Raw genomic sequence first — 16,960 nt, forward strand, 5'->3', positions numbered from 1 at the left:
ATAACAATTTTATGGAAATAGCATTAGTATAACTTTAAATAACATCAATACCCCTATTTTCCTCCTAAAAAAACAAGTTAATAAACATAAAACTGCTAAAAGAAAAACTAATACAAACAAAATATAAACGATTTAAAAAATTCAAATCCTTTCTACTTTATCTAATAAAAATGTATTTATAACTACTTAATATACTTACTTTAATTATAATATGATCTTAACGATGATTAATTATCTTAATATGATTCTTAGTGTAATATGTCTAAAGAAATAATTAAATTCCAAAAGGAAAAAAGCTTTAACTCGCTCAAAAGATCTCTCTCCAATGGCCGCGTGCATTTAAAGAACGCGCTCTTTCAAAGCCAAGTAACTAATTCAAAGCCTACCCAGTAAACACGCTTTAGTTGGTCCAACTGACGGGCCAGTATTGGCTATAGTTGGCTAACTGTTGGCATTTCTTGCCAACCATTAACCGACTTTGTACCGCGTGTTTTTGAATCGTTAAAGTTTCCCGTAAGTTTTATAAACGTATTTTAATAATTAGTCGCATGGTCTAAGTAAACATATTCACTTAGACCATATTCACTTAGACCATATTCACTTAGACCATATTCACTTAGATAGACCATATTCACTTAGATAAGTGAACATATTCACTTAGACCATGCGACTAATTATTAAACTTACTCAAACAGATTCATTCAATAATTAAAACTATTCCATAGAGTTAGTTTAGTTTGAAGCTTTATATTATTATTTTTCTTTCGAACCCTTTTTTTACCCTTCAACTAAAGTTTTAAATTCAAACTCTCCTACACCTCTTAATAAAACCGTTACGCTGGTAAGTAAAAATATTTTAAATTTATCCATTAGTTACACATTCAGATATAATTTTTGACATTGGTTGAGTTTTTAATTTATATTTATGATGACACCATTTTTGCATTTGTATTAGACATTTTAGCTCTATTTTAACTATTATTAAAAGTTAAAATACAGCTAAAATGTATATGTGCGTGCATAGTAGTATGTTTATGTGTGTATTTCTGTATGTATATGTGTGTATGTATGTAAGATTGTGTGTATGTATGCATGTATGTATGTATGTATGTATGTATGTATGTATGTATGTATGTATGTATGTATGTATGTATGTATGTATGTATGTATGTATGTATGTATGTATGTATGTATGTATGTATGTATGTATGTATGTATGTATGTATGTATGTATGTATGTATGTATGTATGTATGTATGTATGTATGTATGTATGTATGTATGTATGTATGTATGTATGTATGTATGTATGTATGTATCTATATATCTCTCTCTCTCTCTCTCTCTCTCTATATATATATATATATATATATATATATATATATATATATATATATATATATATATATACACATAATGCATATAATTATAGCATTTTATTAAAAGGAACATCAACTTCTAAAAACTATGAGAAAACTATTCAAAATTTTGGGGATCAGGAAAGTAAGGTTTTGGATAAACTATTTGTTTGTTGTTTTTTTTTTATTTTACTACTTGTTATACATTGTATATGTGTTACGCATACATACATTGGTTATGATGCTGACATATATTGACAAAAGAAAACTATTTTTCTTTTTTGTAAAAAACAAAATTTGTGTTTTAATTAAAGTCATATATGGATGAAGGCTTTAAAAAAATACATATTTCATGTTACAAAATTACACATTTCTATTTTTTTATGCAGATGAAGGTTTTAAATAACGCTCTTTTCTGTGACCTTAATAACACAGCACAAAAATGTGCTAGAATACCATTTTTACAGCAATCAAATCACCTACAGGGATAAATAACATGAATGTTTAAAACTTTAACTCCAAATATTTGAGTTCCATAACACCTTCTTTCGTGTATGTCTTCAATTTAATAACTAGATTGTGTTTTTGAAAGCAGTTTTCCAATAAGATTCAAATGCAATGAAATATTATTTAATTATTTATGTATGTTTATAGAGAAGTTGGGAGCTTTGGAGTTAAGATTAACAGAACTGGAGCAAAAAAATAATTTTTTAGAAGTTCAAAGTTTTTTTGGATAATGAAGACATTGTTGTTACCCCTGGCCCTTTCAATGGAAAGTAAGGAAGATTTGGAGAGGCTTAACCTTATGCTACAGATGAAATCTGAGATGGCTCTCTATGTAATTTGAAATTATTTTTTATATTATAATGTTTCTAGCAGTCTACAGGTTGCGTTTAAACTAGTAACTATTATTTTATAAGATCAAAGATAAGTCTTATAATTGTAATTAATCAAAGGTAATTTAATAATACCTTATTTATATTATACCGCATTACATTTTCATTTACCTTTGAAAAAATAATTTAAATAAAAAAAGTTGTAATATGGAGCATTAATTGTTTTTAGGTCGAATATCTGTGTTCTATTGGCAGTAAAGTTGAGCGTCCAAAATACATGCAATGTGTGTTGGGAGCCATGTTTTCCAAAAATTTTAGCGTTTTATGTAATCTAAACGGATCTTCAAGTAAGATGATAGCTACTGGAGTGGGCAAGATTAAGTTGCGATGTTATCATTTTGTGTTAAAGTGCTTACTATGTAAGTATTACTAGTTATGTAAATTTTTAGTCTAATAAAGTCAACCATATTTTTATATTTACAAAAATATGTTTACAACACTAAGAAAGAATACAATATGTTAGTACTTATGACAATTACCAGTGTTGTCATTAGTTGTGAATTTGTAAGATATTATGTTCTCCCTTGGTGACTTGAACTTATTAATGCCATATTTTATTGTTAACTAGAGACATTAATTGCCAATGTAGACCATGATTTATTAGTATTCAACTATATGATTCTTAAAGAGCATATAGAAGTTTGTCTTGAACCGATAAGCTAATTGCTCTCGGTTATCATATGCACATATTTTTAAAACTGCTAACCAGTTAATGTAATTCTTAATTTGCAAAGTATACGTAAAAGAGCTTAAAAATAACTTAAAAATAATTTATATTTAAACAAAAAATAAATTGAGTTTTTAAATTTATTTTCATTTTATTCTTTTAGCAACAGTAAGAATTCAGTATCTTAATTCCAAGGATAAAGATATTTACCCGATCGTTTCAAGATGGTTTCAGGGCGCAATTGATCAAGGAGATGGGCGAATAAATAGACAGATGAAAAGCAAGTTTATAAAAATCAGTTGCAGTTAATCAATGAAAAGAATATTTAGTTATTATTTACTTTTGAAAATTTATAAAAGCTTGTTTATCTTGATTTTATTTATAATTCTAATTTTTCTTAATTATAATTAATAATTATCAAATAAATCGCCACGTTTTTAAATACTTGTGTTTTAAAATATTGTTTTTAATTAAAGCTGCCAATATTAGTTTCAAACCTTTAATAAAATTAACTACAATAATAGAATATTTTTAGTTCTTTATTTGTAAATATTTTTCTTTAATGGTCTGGAAATAAAAGTGTAATGATAAAAAATTTGTTCTTTTTTTTGTATTCAACTAAGTTATCTATAAATAATACAATATTTTGTGTGGACAGTAGTACTGTTTGGTAAAATCTGATATACAAACAATCACTATTAGATAGAAAATTAAATATTAAAAAGCAAAGTTGTACTTTGTTATTAAGCAATATTCAAAACATGATTTATAACTTTTGCACTTTCAATTTAAGCGCAAAAGTGAATTTAAAAAATCGCGAAAAAAAAATCAAATAGTTGGGCCGGTAATGGCACCAACTGTTAGCCTACTGTTTTATTACTGTTGGGCCGTTAATGGCAAACAATTGCTTAAAAACAGTTGGCTAAGTGTTGGTAAAAGCATTATGTTTTTTTCACGGTACCAACTAAATTGCCAACTGTTGGCCCAACTGTAGCTAATAGTTGGTTATTAGGATCGGCCAACTACTTACCAACTGTTCGATGTTTACTGGGTAGTAACTAATGACGAAACGACGATAAACATTTAACATTAAGAATTTCTGTAGGAATTATATTATAGATAATTGGTAAATTATTTTACCTCCGCATGTTTTTTATTATAATGTTACAGATGTTTTAATTTTTTCAATTTGAAGGCGTTTTTCTAAAAGGGTATAGTTAAGGTTTCGCAACTTTAAATTGTGGAAAACAGCCACTTTAAATTAAGTAACAGACCGACCATAACTCGTACTACAGGTTGCTTTTTGCTAGTCTATAATATAATTTCTACATAAATGTTTAATGTTTAACGTCGTTTCGTTATCAGTTACTAGGCTTTGAATTAGTTACTGGGCTTTGAAAGAGCGCGTTCTTTAAATGCACGCGGTCATTGGATAAAGATCTTTGAGCGAGTTAAAACTTTTTTCCTTTTGGAATTTAATTATTTGTTTAGATATATTACATAAAGAATCATATTAAGATAAATAATCATCGTTAAGATCATATTATAATTAAAGTAAGTATATTAAATAGTTATATATACATTTTTATTAGATAAAGTAGAAAGGATTTAAACTTTTATTAGATAAATAGAAATAATTTTCATTTTTTAAATCGTTTATATTTGATTTGTTTCTTTTAGCAGTTTTATTTTTATTATTTTGGTTTTTAGAAGGAAAATAGCGGTAAAGGTGTTATTTAAAGTTATGTTAATGCTATTTCCATAAAATGGTTATTACTACTTTGAAATTTCTGTGATGCTATTAACTATTTTTGTTCTTTTTTAGAAAATTTAAAAAATAAACTAAAATTTTGTGCCAACACTGACATGGCATGTCACATGTTATTTTATGTAAAGATTAAATTTTGTTATGAGGATTACAGTTCTTATGAAAAAAAAAAAAAAAGATAAAGAGTATTATTTGTAAATATATATTTTGTTTACTTTGAATCTTTTTAAATTTTTGTTTGCACACATTTATTGTTTGCATAAATGCTTTTTTGATATTTATGTGTATGTGGTAATAAGTGCTTTATAGTTGTTTTATCAATGTGTTTTATAACAATTTAAAGTGCTTTTTTATTTTTTGTGTATGTGTTAATATGTGTTCTATAATTGTCTTAAAAACGTGTTTAAATATGTATATAAGGTATATATTTTACCTTATATTCTTATTAAAACACATTTATTGTGTTTATAATTGGTGCATGTGTTTATAATATGTTGTTTCCGTGTTTTCAAAGTGCTGTGACTTGGTACACGTGTAGAGCAAGATTTGTCAACTTTGCCAGCCAATTGATGTACTTTTAACAGAGGGTTACACGATAGTGTTTAGTGTCAAACTGTTACTGCTTTCGGTCTTGCTGTTTTCAAGCCTTTATTATTAAAGATATTCTAAAAATACATAATAAAGTATTTTAATATTATTTTGCGCAATGTTGTTATTTATATTTTGTTATATATGAATGTTACCTTACTTAAGTTAAATTATAGATGCATATTATATTATTTTATGGTGTGTGCTATTGTTGTGTGTTGTTGCTATGATGTTTTTTTGTTATCTTTTGAGTTAATAGACAATTGGCTTATCTTTATGTTGGTGTCTATTGTTAAAAATGGTTAAAGAGGTATTTTTTCAAAATCACTGCTTTTAGTCATTTAATAAAAGCCAATACAAATTGTTTTGCCATATATACAATTTGTTTTATCTCAATTTGATTTTTTGTCTTTAGCGCTGTTTGCTACATGATTTTGCTATAAATATTTTGGAATCATGGTGTTCCAGCATAAATTGCTATAATCGCTATAAGTTGCTATAATCTCCCTTCACATAATGAAGTTGCGGTTGCCTTTGTTGGTGAAGATGGTGCAGCACCTGCTTCCAGGGAAGTTATTATTTACCCAAGAGGTCATCCTCTAAAAACTATATCAAGTATGTCTGCCAACTTAGATCCTTTGGTTTATCCTCTATTTTTTCCGAGGAGTGATGCTGGTTGGCATAATCAATTGGTTCACAACCCTGAACGTGCTACATTGGTTAGAAATCATGTTACATTATCTCAGTATTACAATTATAAACTTTCAATTAGACAATTTTTTTCTTCACTCTTTTATGGGAAAAAACTGCTTCAGCAATATGCTGTTGATGCGTATGTTAAAATTGAAGACCAGTGTCTTACTTTCATCAGAAATAACCAAAACAAACTTAGAAGCGAGCAGTATAATGTCTTACAGGAACATGTAAACAATTAAATGCAATTGAAAGGTTTCCTTTTGGAGAAAAAATCATTCTTTTTGGTGGTGACTTATTTATTTACAGTTGTATATGTGTTTAAATTATGTTGCTTCCATGTTTTCAAAGTGGTGTGACTTGGCATTATGTTGAGCAAGATTGATATCCTTGCCAGCCAAGCAGTGTACTTATAGCAGAGGTGTTACTTGGCAGTATTTAGTGCCAGGTGGTGTTACTGTTATAGAGCTAGGTTGTGTTGTCTAGCCTTTTTAATTATTCTGGAAACACATAATAATGTTTGTTAATGTTTAGCGTAATGTGTTTGAGAGAGTATGCAACCATTATCTTTAGATCTAGGGTGTTTTAATGCCCTAAATTTAAGTAACTGAATAACTAATATTGAATATAAAAACAAATATACTTTTATGTATTTATATGTTTAGTTAAAATATAAATATAGTTAACTTTAAATCGGTTTTCTAATTTTGCCTTTCATATTTTAATTTAGCTTGTTATTTTCGCTGGATTTTAGGATCAAGGGTGTAAATATTCTACTGTGATGTGTTATTGTTGTGATGTTTTGTGTTGATATTCATTTTTAGCAATAGACACTTCATGTTGGTGACTATTGTTAAAAATGAATAATAGGTAGTTTCATTATTGGAGCTTACTGCTTTTATTTATTTACTAAACGCCAAAACAACATGCTAAAAATGCAATATGTATCTTAATTTGATTTTTTTTTTTTTTTTAAGTTATTTATTTATATGTATTAATATTGTTAATCCTTTTGTACTTCGAAACAGATTTTAAAGTTACATTTTCGATAAATGTTTATATTAACTGCCATGTATAAATAGGTAAATCGATTTTCAGGTTTTATGTGGTGTTTTTTTTTTTTATTTTTTGTTATCATTTTTTTTGTTATGACATCATAATTCCATTTTTTTTTTTTTTCTTTAAGATTTACGATTGACGCATTTATACGATTTATAAAAAAAAACCTGATTTCCTTTTATTGTAAATTTTCATCTGCTAAAATGATATAAATATTAGCAATTAGTTCAATTTATTTTTAAATATTCTCTATTTTATGCCTAATTGTTTGTTGTAAGTAACTTAGGGGAAATTTTTAAACGGGGGGGGGGGGTCGAATGTCGTAGTTTGGCGCATTTGTCAAATATCGTTTAAAAGAGAATTGCCTTTCTTAAAGAAACTTTTAGCAAGGGGATCCCAAGAAGTTAATAACTCATTTATAGTTTACGTTCGCTTTATATTAATTTTATTAATTAAAGTTCAGGTTATAAAAAATATTACAATAATATAGCTTTACTTTTTCATCAATTTAAAGCATGATGAAGTGTTTTTATTTAATGTCAGTAACTAAAAACGTATTGTTTTGAACTTAGTAATGTCGAGGAAAATAGTTCCGCCGTACACTGAGATAACCTATGTCAGTTGTAAATTACTCAAGTAATGTTAAATTAATGGTAAATTATTTTACCTCCACATACTTTTTATTTTAATTTTACAGATGGTTTAACTTTTGTAATTTGAAGGCGTTTTTCTAAAAGGGTATTAGTTAAGGTTTCGCAACTTCAAATTGAGGAAAACAGCTACTATATATTAGTAGATCGACCATAACCCGTATTTCGGGTTGCTTTTTGCTAGTTTATATAATCGCTGCAAAGCCATGGAGATAAAATGGAGGTTTATTTTCTCAACATAATGGCCCTAACGTAATTATACAGCATCGAATGTCAAGAATACTTGAAAATATTCCTGTGTAACTAAAACTTATATGTAAAAACTGTTGAATCTTAACAAAATAGTAAGTTATGAAAATACTTATCGAAATTCCTTGAAATAGGTTGTATTTTAATTCTTTTAATTCCATTAAATATTTTGTATATTCCTTAAAACTCTTGGTACTTTGATGGTCATTTTAAAAAATTTGACAAAAGTTTCATCAAAGCAGACAAAAACATTGCTGATTTACATTTACAAGGTTATTATTGCAGCAACAATATGAAAATGAAATATTGAAATATAGTTAAAATTAAAAAGTAGTAAACAAATGTTATCAATCTAACAGCTATTCGAACGAGACCAACGCGTCATAAAAGTTTATTCAACGTTGCATATTTCGTTTTCATGTATGAACAATCCTAACAATGTTGAGGAGGTGGTTCGTTGTAAAAATTTGAGTGCAGATAACTTCTTTCGTTCGGAACTTCATTTATAAACTCAGTTGACTAAAAATTTGTTTCAGAATGATATAGTTAAGTTAACATTAACTACAAAAAATAATCGCGTTTCAAAGTGTAAAATGTGATGAGAGGGTTTCCTATACTTACAAAAAAAAAGAAAAAAAAAGCTGATGATTTAAAAATGGAATGATATTTTTCCGTTCGGTTGAAAACCCTATTAAATAATTTAGACAAGAGGCTTTCACTGAATTACAAATTGATAGATTCAATACTTAATTGATTAACTCAATTCGTTTAAATTGAAATTGGTAAAAAACTTAATTACAAAGAAAAGTAACGTGAGAAAAGCATACCTTTCCGCAACAGAAAACCGCACATCCAAAGAAAAATGAAAATAAGTTTACAAGTAATGCAACTATATAAGTTGCAAAAAGTTCTCTAGAAGCAATTAAACGTTCAAGTTCATAGACACAATCTGTACCATCTACACAGTGAAACAAGATAAATGTTATTTAAATAAAAATACAGATAAAACGGGTGTATGTATGTATTTATGTTTGTATGTATTTATGTATGTATGTATGTATGTATGTATGTATGTATGTATGTATGTATGTATGTATGTATGTATGTATGTATGTATGTATGTATGTATGTATGTATGTATGTATGTATGTATGTATGTATGTATGTATGTATGTATGTATGTATGTATGTATGTATGTATGTATGTATGTATGTATGTATGTATGTATGTATGTATGTATGTATGTATGTATGTATGTATGTATGTATGTATGTATGTATGTATGTATGTATGTATGTAAGTATGTAAGTATGTATGTATGTATGTATGTATGTATGTATGTATGTATGTATGTATGTATGTATGTATGTATGTATGTATGTATGTATGTATGTATGTATGTATGTATGTATGTATGTATGTATGTATGTATGTATGTATGTATGTATGTATGTATGTATGTATGTATGTATGTATGTATGTATGTATGTATGTATGTATGTATGTATGTATGTATGTATGTATGTATGTATGTATGTATGTATGTATGTATGTATGTATGTATGTATGTATGTATGTATGTATGTATGTATGTATGTATGTATGTATGTATTAGGGTTATACCAGAATTCCTTTCCGGCCGCCTTTTGTGATATTCAGCTTATTCCGGTTCTGGCCGAAATTGCAATAATTAAAGCCGGAATACCGGAATATTTTTTTCATTTTTATTTTTTAATACATGTGACATACATAATGTAAATTAAATCAAAAATTATTTGTCCTGGAGGGAAATAAATAACAATGGCTAAACTTTGGTACAAAATACTAATTTACAAATGAACATAATGAAATTTTATTTGCAATAATCAATTAAGGATTAAAAATAATCAAGTAAGGATTTCTGAAAATTTAGTAATACTGTGATGGAAAATTAAGAGCTGCTCTCCAGTTTTTGGCAATATACTAGCTTTTCTTTCCTCAAAAATGATACCTGCCTCTGAGAATAGTCTCTCTGAAAAGACAGATACAGCAGGGGCTGATAAAAGTTTTCTTGCCATACAGCATATATGAGGATAGTAATCCTTATTATCGCTCCACCATTTTAACACTGCTTCAAAATTTTCTTTATTACTTTATCCTTTCCCAGCCATAAAACAATCTATTTAATTCTTTATCTCTTCATCCTTTAGTCCTTTTCTTTTTTTTGCTTTTTTCTTATAGGGTTACTTTTTCTTTCTTCTTCTAGCTTAAAGCATTTAAGAAAACTATTTACGATAGTCATTCTGAAATTTGATGCATATAAAGCTGATGTAGATGGCTGACAACCTTTATTGGTTGTTGAGGAATTAGAACTATTGGACGAAGATGAACCTGTTTCTGACATATTATCCATATTAGTCTCTTTATGTGAATTTATTTGATCTTTTATCTTTACCAAAAGCCAAATTTAAGCCAAAATTTTTTGCTGATTAGGAAAAAGTGACAAATTATACCTTGGATCAATAGCTGTGGACAAAACATATACTTTACTCATTAGTACATTAAAGTGAACTTTTACTGAAGCATTACTCATGAATCGTTTTTAATAAACTCTCTTAGCATCATCTTCATTGATTGGACTCTAGAATTATCTGGAAGACTTCCAAAAAAATTATGCAGTGCACGTATATGGCTTATTACCAATGAGAACATTGATTTTAATTTAGTGACTGTATCAGAAATCATAAAAAATGGTTGTAAAAGTCTGTATACATTTTCAATTAACTCCCATTCACTGGAACTCAATATTAAATTTATTAAATGAGGGTTGTCTGCTGTGTAAAGTTGTATAAATCTTTTTAGAGTCTCCATTTGATCCAACATTAAACATGTACTATTCCAGCTTGTTGTTACATCTTGGATTGGTAATAGAGGTTATGAAATTTTGGAATCTAATTTTTTCTGCATTTCTTCTAATTTGGTGCAAGCACTGTCTCGAAAGGCTATATCTATTTTTTTTACGAAAATACCCCAATCAACTAGCATCAAATAAGTTTGAAATATTTATTCCAGTGAGGGACCCTAGATTATATTTACAGTGTAGAACACAATCCTTTAAAATAAAATTATATGTGATCCAATGCGCAGTCAATGTTATTAATGCATCCTTACTATGGGTATTTGTCCAAATATCTGTTATAACTGAAATATGATCGGTTCCAGAAATGTCTTTAAATACTACGGTTTTTAATTTTTCGTATGATGCTGGTGGCATTGTTACCTTAAACAACTTTCTACTTGGAATTAGGTTAGGGTTAAAATTAGGGTTAGGGTTAGGGTTAGGGTTAGGGTTAGGGTTAGGGTTAGGGTTAGGGTTAGGGTTAGGGTTAGGGTTAGGGTTAGGGTTAACATCAACAAGATTCAGCGCATGTGTACAAAGTTTTGCGCTCCGAGTAGTATATGGCTGCATAGAGCGCATTGTGCTTCATGAAGCAACGTCAAAAAATTTATATTTTAATCTAAATGAAAAATGAAAAGTATAGAATTATTTTTAAATACAAATAACAATAAAAATATAAAAAAAAATACGGTTAAAAATTTACAACACACAAAAGAAAAATAAATAAAAATAACATTAATTAATTAAAATAAGAATAAAATTTATGTATTAGGTTAAATACATATATTATAGCTAAGCTTGGCATGCTTCCACTTTAATCTTGGATGTAAAAAAATAACATGTAGTATAGTTCTCATTCCGGCTGGAGTTCTGGCCGGAATTAAATCTATAATTCCGGCAAATCTGGTTCCGGCCGGAATTGAATAAACCCATTCCGGTACACCCCTGGTATGTATGTATGCATGTATGGATATATGTATTTATGTATGTATGTATGTTTGAATAACAATACCTATAATAGGATTATTAACATTCACTTTGGCATTATTGTAAGCGTAAATATGAAGTGTTATTAATAAGAACTCAAACAAATTCAGCCAAATAAGAAAGTCCATTAAGAGTTTTAAATAGAAAATAATAAATGGCAGTTTTAATTAAATCGTGTCATATTCTTTATGAAATTAAAAACTTATATTAAAAAAAAAAAAGTTTAAAGAAACATAGCGAAAAACTAAGGCTTTAAAAGCACCTGAAACGATCCTTGAAGTGTTTCTGTTAAAATAACTCTGAAAACAGTCACCATCATAAAAGATTTCCAAAACGATTGCTGTGCCAGTAGCAATCAAAATGATACTAATGGCATTCACAACTGCAAATGCAATCATCTAAAAAAAAGCCTTACGTGTTTAGTCTAAAAACAATATTTTAGTATTCACCTTCAAATAACTTCAAAATGATATAAAAAAAACATCATCGGCTTGATGGCCAAGTGCATGGTTTACTGGCGGCAAATCGTGCCGATTTTGTGATGACATTTTGTATTGGCCGATACCGAACGCCAACAGTTAAACAGAATTTATAAACTAAAAGCACGGAAAATGGAATATTCCAACAATATTTTATTTTATTTACAGAAACAAAATGGCTAAGAGTGGAAAGTCTTATTCTACAAATAGAAGAAGAATTCTTGAAAAGGTTGCTACACGTCTTACAAATATATTCGATAATTCACAAAGTAATAATATTTTGAGTGAACGAAATTTAACTAAATGTACAACTGTTGCAGGTTGTCAAACCAATACCTGTGATACTAATCTGGATACCAATGATAAATTTCTGCCTAATATTTCCTCAAAAATTACTCTGTTACAAAGTTATACAAACATCGATTACAACTATGTTGATATTGCCGATTTTTTATCGCAATCAGACTTACATTCTCTTTCAAGTTCTGATAATGAAAGCGAAGAATTTTTTTTGCAAGAGATTGTCTATCATCGGATCTTGGTCAATTTTCCAAAGGATCCTAGAACTTTAGTACACACTAAACCAGTTAGTAAACTTGTTTTGTGTTCTAGAGGGGGCCAATATTTTCATTTTGGCTTGAAAAACTCAACTCTTTATCAAATTAATACTGGAAATATTAAACTTACTGAACAACATACACATCTCCAAGTAAAAGTTCACATAGATCGACTATCTATATAGAAAAGTTCAAACTTTCAATTCTGGCCAATATCAGGGATAATATGTTAATCAAAATGTAAATTACCATTTATCATCGGACTTTATGCAGGACCACATAAACCGCAAAATATTGACGAATACATGAATGATTTTGTGAATAAATTTATATAACTTCAAAATATTGGATTTAACATAAATGAAAAACATATAAAGATTATCATTCATTGTGTTCTATGTGATGCTCCTGCACGAGCCTTTGTTAAATGTATTAAAACACATAGTATATATATCATTCATGTGAAAGATTTAACCAACGGGGTGTTTATGATTTTCATAAAATTATATTGCTAGAAAGTAATCCTCCATTAAGGACTGATGCTGCATTTAATGAACATGATCAGGGGTGGGGAACTTGCGGCCCCCAGACACTCTTTGTGGGGCCCCGAAATTTAAATCTTAGAACTTAAATTTTTTAAAAAATGATTTAGAGAAAATAATGAAATTTAAAAAATTACTTTATTTTTACATTTTAGTTATAGTAAAGTGTATGAATGCTAATGTTAATTAAGGGAAAAAATTGTTTAACTTGGCAAAGTTGGTACAGTAGTAATTGATTGACAGAAATAACAATAAAACAAAACAAAATGAATAATTAAAAACACCGTACGGATTTTTTTTTGTGACAGTAGAAATCAATTGACTGTAAGTTTTTGTATTATAATGTATATCATGGTTTTCAATTTATGTCTATTTTTCAACTAGTGTCAAAATGCCAATTCTCCCTAAAAAAACAAGAGCAGTGCAAGAGGAAAATCGGTCTTTTAATGAAAAATGGGAGGAAGATTACTTCATAATTCCAACCAAGTATAAAATGATTTGCTTGTGGTGTGACCTCACAATTGCTACTTTGAAGAATGCTACAGCAAAGAGACATTATGAAAACATTCATAAGAATCATAAGTATGCAAAATTAGAGGGAGAAGCTCGAAAAAATGTATAAGCAAAACTGAAGTCTCAAAAGAGCAAACATTTTCAAAGAGCAGACATTTTCAATTGTTCAAGAACATGGAAATAGAGCAACTGAAGCAACATATAAAATTGCTCTCATTCTTGACAAAGGAGGAAAACCATATAGTGATATTGAAACCTTGAAGGCTTGCCTCATTGAAGCAGTGTCATGTATGGATCCAGATAGAGTGGATAAGTATAAACAGCTTCCGCTTTCTCGGCGAACATATACGGACCGTCAACATGAGCTTGCTACAAATAGCTCTGAGCAATTAATCTCAATATGTCAAATGGAGGACGCATATTATTCAATTGCTTTAGATGAGTCCACTGATGTGACTGATTCTGCCAAACTTCTGTTATTTATTCGGGTTTATATTATATATATAGAAATTATCAAAATTGTATTCTAAATATTTTTTACTTTATATCTTGTTTTACTTGAAAAACTCAGCGGTTTCAAACCAAAATATACTAACACAGTGTGAAAGTGTCAACAATGCTTTATCAAAAGAAAATCAGTATTTAAAAGGTACATTTATCTTTATGATTAAGTTACTTTTTGTGCTTTTTGTGTGTTAATTTCAAGTTTATGTTCTTTAGCTCTCTCACAAATTTTTGTAACGTTGGAGCAAATAAAAGCTCAAAATGATGTCATTATAAGCAATCAAATGCACCAATTTGCTAAACAAAATATGGAAAGTGGTAATGTAGCACTACCACTTCCAAATAATTTACAATTGCCCTTGGAGACTGTTGATCAGTTAATGCAGCTAGATGAGTTGTGTAGCGATTGTGGTGCGTACAGCAATTTGGTATGACTTAAAAGTTTAAGTTTATGTATGATTTAAAATACTCTATTTATAATCATATTAAATAATTAATTTATATTTTAAAATTATTCTATGGTTAATAGTTTGACATACCCTAGATTTTCTTTTTTTTTTCTATTTTGTGAAAGAATCAATGTTGACACTCAAAAATATATGACAATTTAATAATCTTTGAATTCGGTTAACAAACTTTAGGTTAAACTACTTTCTAAAGTAAGCGGCAGTGCTAAGGTTGACGTGACAAAACGAATTATAAAACGTCTCATTACAACAAAACTTGCTAGTCTAGTCAATTGGAAAAGTGTTTGCGGGAAGCATGGTTTTGGAAAGTTGCGTTTAAAATCGGTTGTTGAGGGTATGTACTTTTCTAATTTAAATTGTCATTACTGAATCTGTTTTCATCGGTAAAAGTTTATGTTATTCTTGTAAAACCATTGCTTTTTTTGCAAGTAATTGTTATGAACAGAACTTGTTATTTGGTATAATACATTACATGTTACCCGAATTTGTATTTTGTTAATTTTGGTTTTCAGTCAGATGCCGTCCGCCAAAGCCCTTCTTCGAATAATGCAAAAAATGCATCTATCGATAAAAATATTCAAAATTGGCTGCGACAAGCTGTAGATAGAGATGGCGGCCGTCAACGACGGTATGAAAAATCAAAAGCTAGACACACTACTAACATTTTAATTAATATAATTAAGTTTTATTAATATAAGTAAGTTTTATTAAATTTATTTATTTTATTTGTTAATTTATTTTCTATATCATACTACTAAATTTCGCAAGAGTTATTTAGTTTGATAAATTTTAAAACTAAAAAACTAAAAAGAATTTTTTTCTATCGGCCCAATGCAAGTTTTATACCGGCAGAACATTCCAGACTGGCATATGCCAGTTTGACCATTAGCCCAACGCATGTTTTAATATCGACCTAATACATGTTTTACTTCCGGCCTTCTGCAAATGTTGCTATTGGCCTAATGCAAGTTTTACTGTCGGCACAGCGCAAGTTTAGTGCTTTTTGCCGTTTCTGGTCCGGCGTTGGGTCGATAATCAAAACGATTCAGGACCCATGACGGCAGCCAGCACTGGGCCACTGTTTATGTCAGCGTTGGGCCAGCAGTGGGCCAATGTTAAAATGGTACATGGCAGAGAGAGCAGCAAAAAAATAAGACTGTAGAATTTTGAAAGCAGTGCATACTAAAGTTAATGACTGAAAGTCAGGAATTCATATAACAGATCAAAATAAAAAAAAGAACAAAAAACAAGTTTTTTAACACATACTACTTAAATTAGTGTAATGCACTAGAAGATAGAAAAGAATTTTTCTGCCGGTCAAGCGTGGTTCATTTTTGTTTCTGTTTGTTGCTTTGTTTTTTGGTGTTCCTTTTCAATAAACATTTCCCGAAAAGCACTGTATTGTCGAATAGTTTTCATAGCGGTTTGGTTTTAGCTAGCACTTAATGCTATTGCAAAATGAACGATAGACAAAAAGACAATTTTTTGTTTGTGTTTGTTTGCTCATTTAACACAAAGAAAATTTAAAAATACCTCGTTTTATTTAATGAATGCGGAAAGCTTAGTGTACACGTACGAAAGAACATTGATAGAGCGAAAAACCTTGGAAATGTTTTTTTTTGTGTCTAAAGTAAACATCCTAATTGATTACAGTTTACGCGGTTTTTAAATAAACGTGGCTTAATTAGTTAAATATTAATATTTATATATATATATATTATTCTTCGCATTATATCTAAAAAAAATCTAAACCAAAAATGACTTGTACAACTTTCTTTAAAGTACAATTTGAATTGCACTTAGATTTAAAGTACAAAAATGTCTTGTACTTAGATTTATAGAATACAAACAACTTTCTTTAAAGTACAATTGCAATTCTGTGAAGAATTGCAATTGTACTTTAAAGAAAGTTGTTTGTATTCTGTGTTTTCATGTTGATTTACACAAAATTCGAAATTCCGAAAGTTGAAGACTTGTGTCTAAGTTCATCTGAAGTGCTCGAGAACCTAAGTTAGACTACAAAACCATAAAGTCAAAGCAATTAAAGAAATGTAATATTGACTTTAGTAAAGCTCCAGATGAAACTCAGGAAATGTTGTATTCAA

At 28.7% G+C, this 16,960-nt stretch overlaps 1 protein-coding gene and 1 long non-coding RNA gene across 2 annotated transcripts in view; one reads left to right on the forward strand and one right to left on the reverse strand.

Annotated features, from left to right (window-relative positions):
* LOC149886416 (uncharacterized) overlaps positions 1-16,960 on the reverse strand; it is a 204,547-nt gene that overhangs the window by 158,525 nt on the left and 29,062 nt on the right. The window lies entirely within an intron of this gene.
* LOC149886426 (uncharacterized) lies at positions 1,426-15,547 on the forward strand. Its single transcript, XM_090094392.1, has 10 exons — positions 1,426-1,502; positions 2,012-2,195; positions 2,423-2,612; positions 3,084-3,224; positions 5,799-5,995; positions 10,271-10,318; positions 14,452-14,533; positions 14,605-14,816; positions 15,030-15,189; positions 15,372-15,547. Exons 2-10 carry the CDS (start codon positions 2,094-2,096, stop codon positions 15,545-15,547), a joined length of 1,308 nt encoding a protein of 435 aa, XP_089950518.1. The 5' UTR covers positions 1,426-1,502; positions 2,012-2,093.

This window comes from Hydra viridissima, unplaced genomic scaffold, assembly GCF_058129835.1.
Source record: "Hydra viridissima isolate aposymbiotic clone 2 unplaced genomic scaffold, HvirCarnegie_v1 scaffold_7, whole genome shotgun sequence".
In the NCBI taxonomy this organism is placed as follows: domain Eukaryota; kingdom Metazoa; phylum Cnidaria; class Hydrozoa; order Anthoathecata; family Hydridae; genus Hydra; species Hydra viridissima.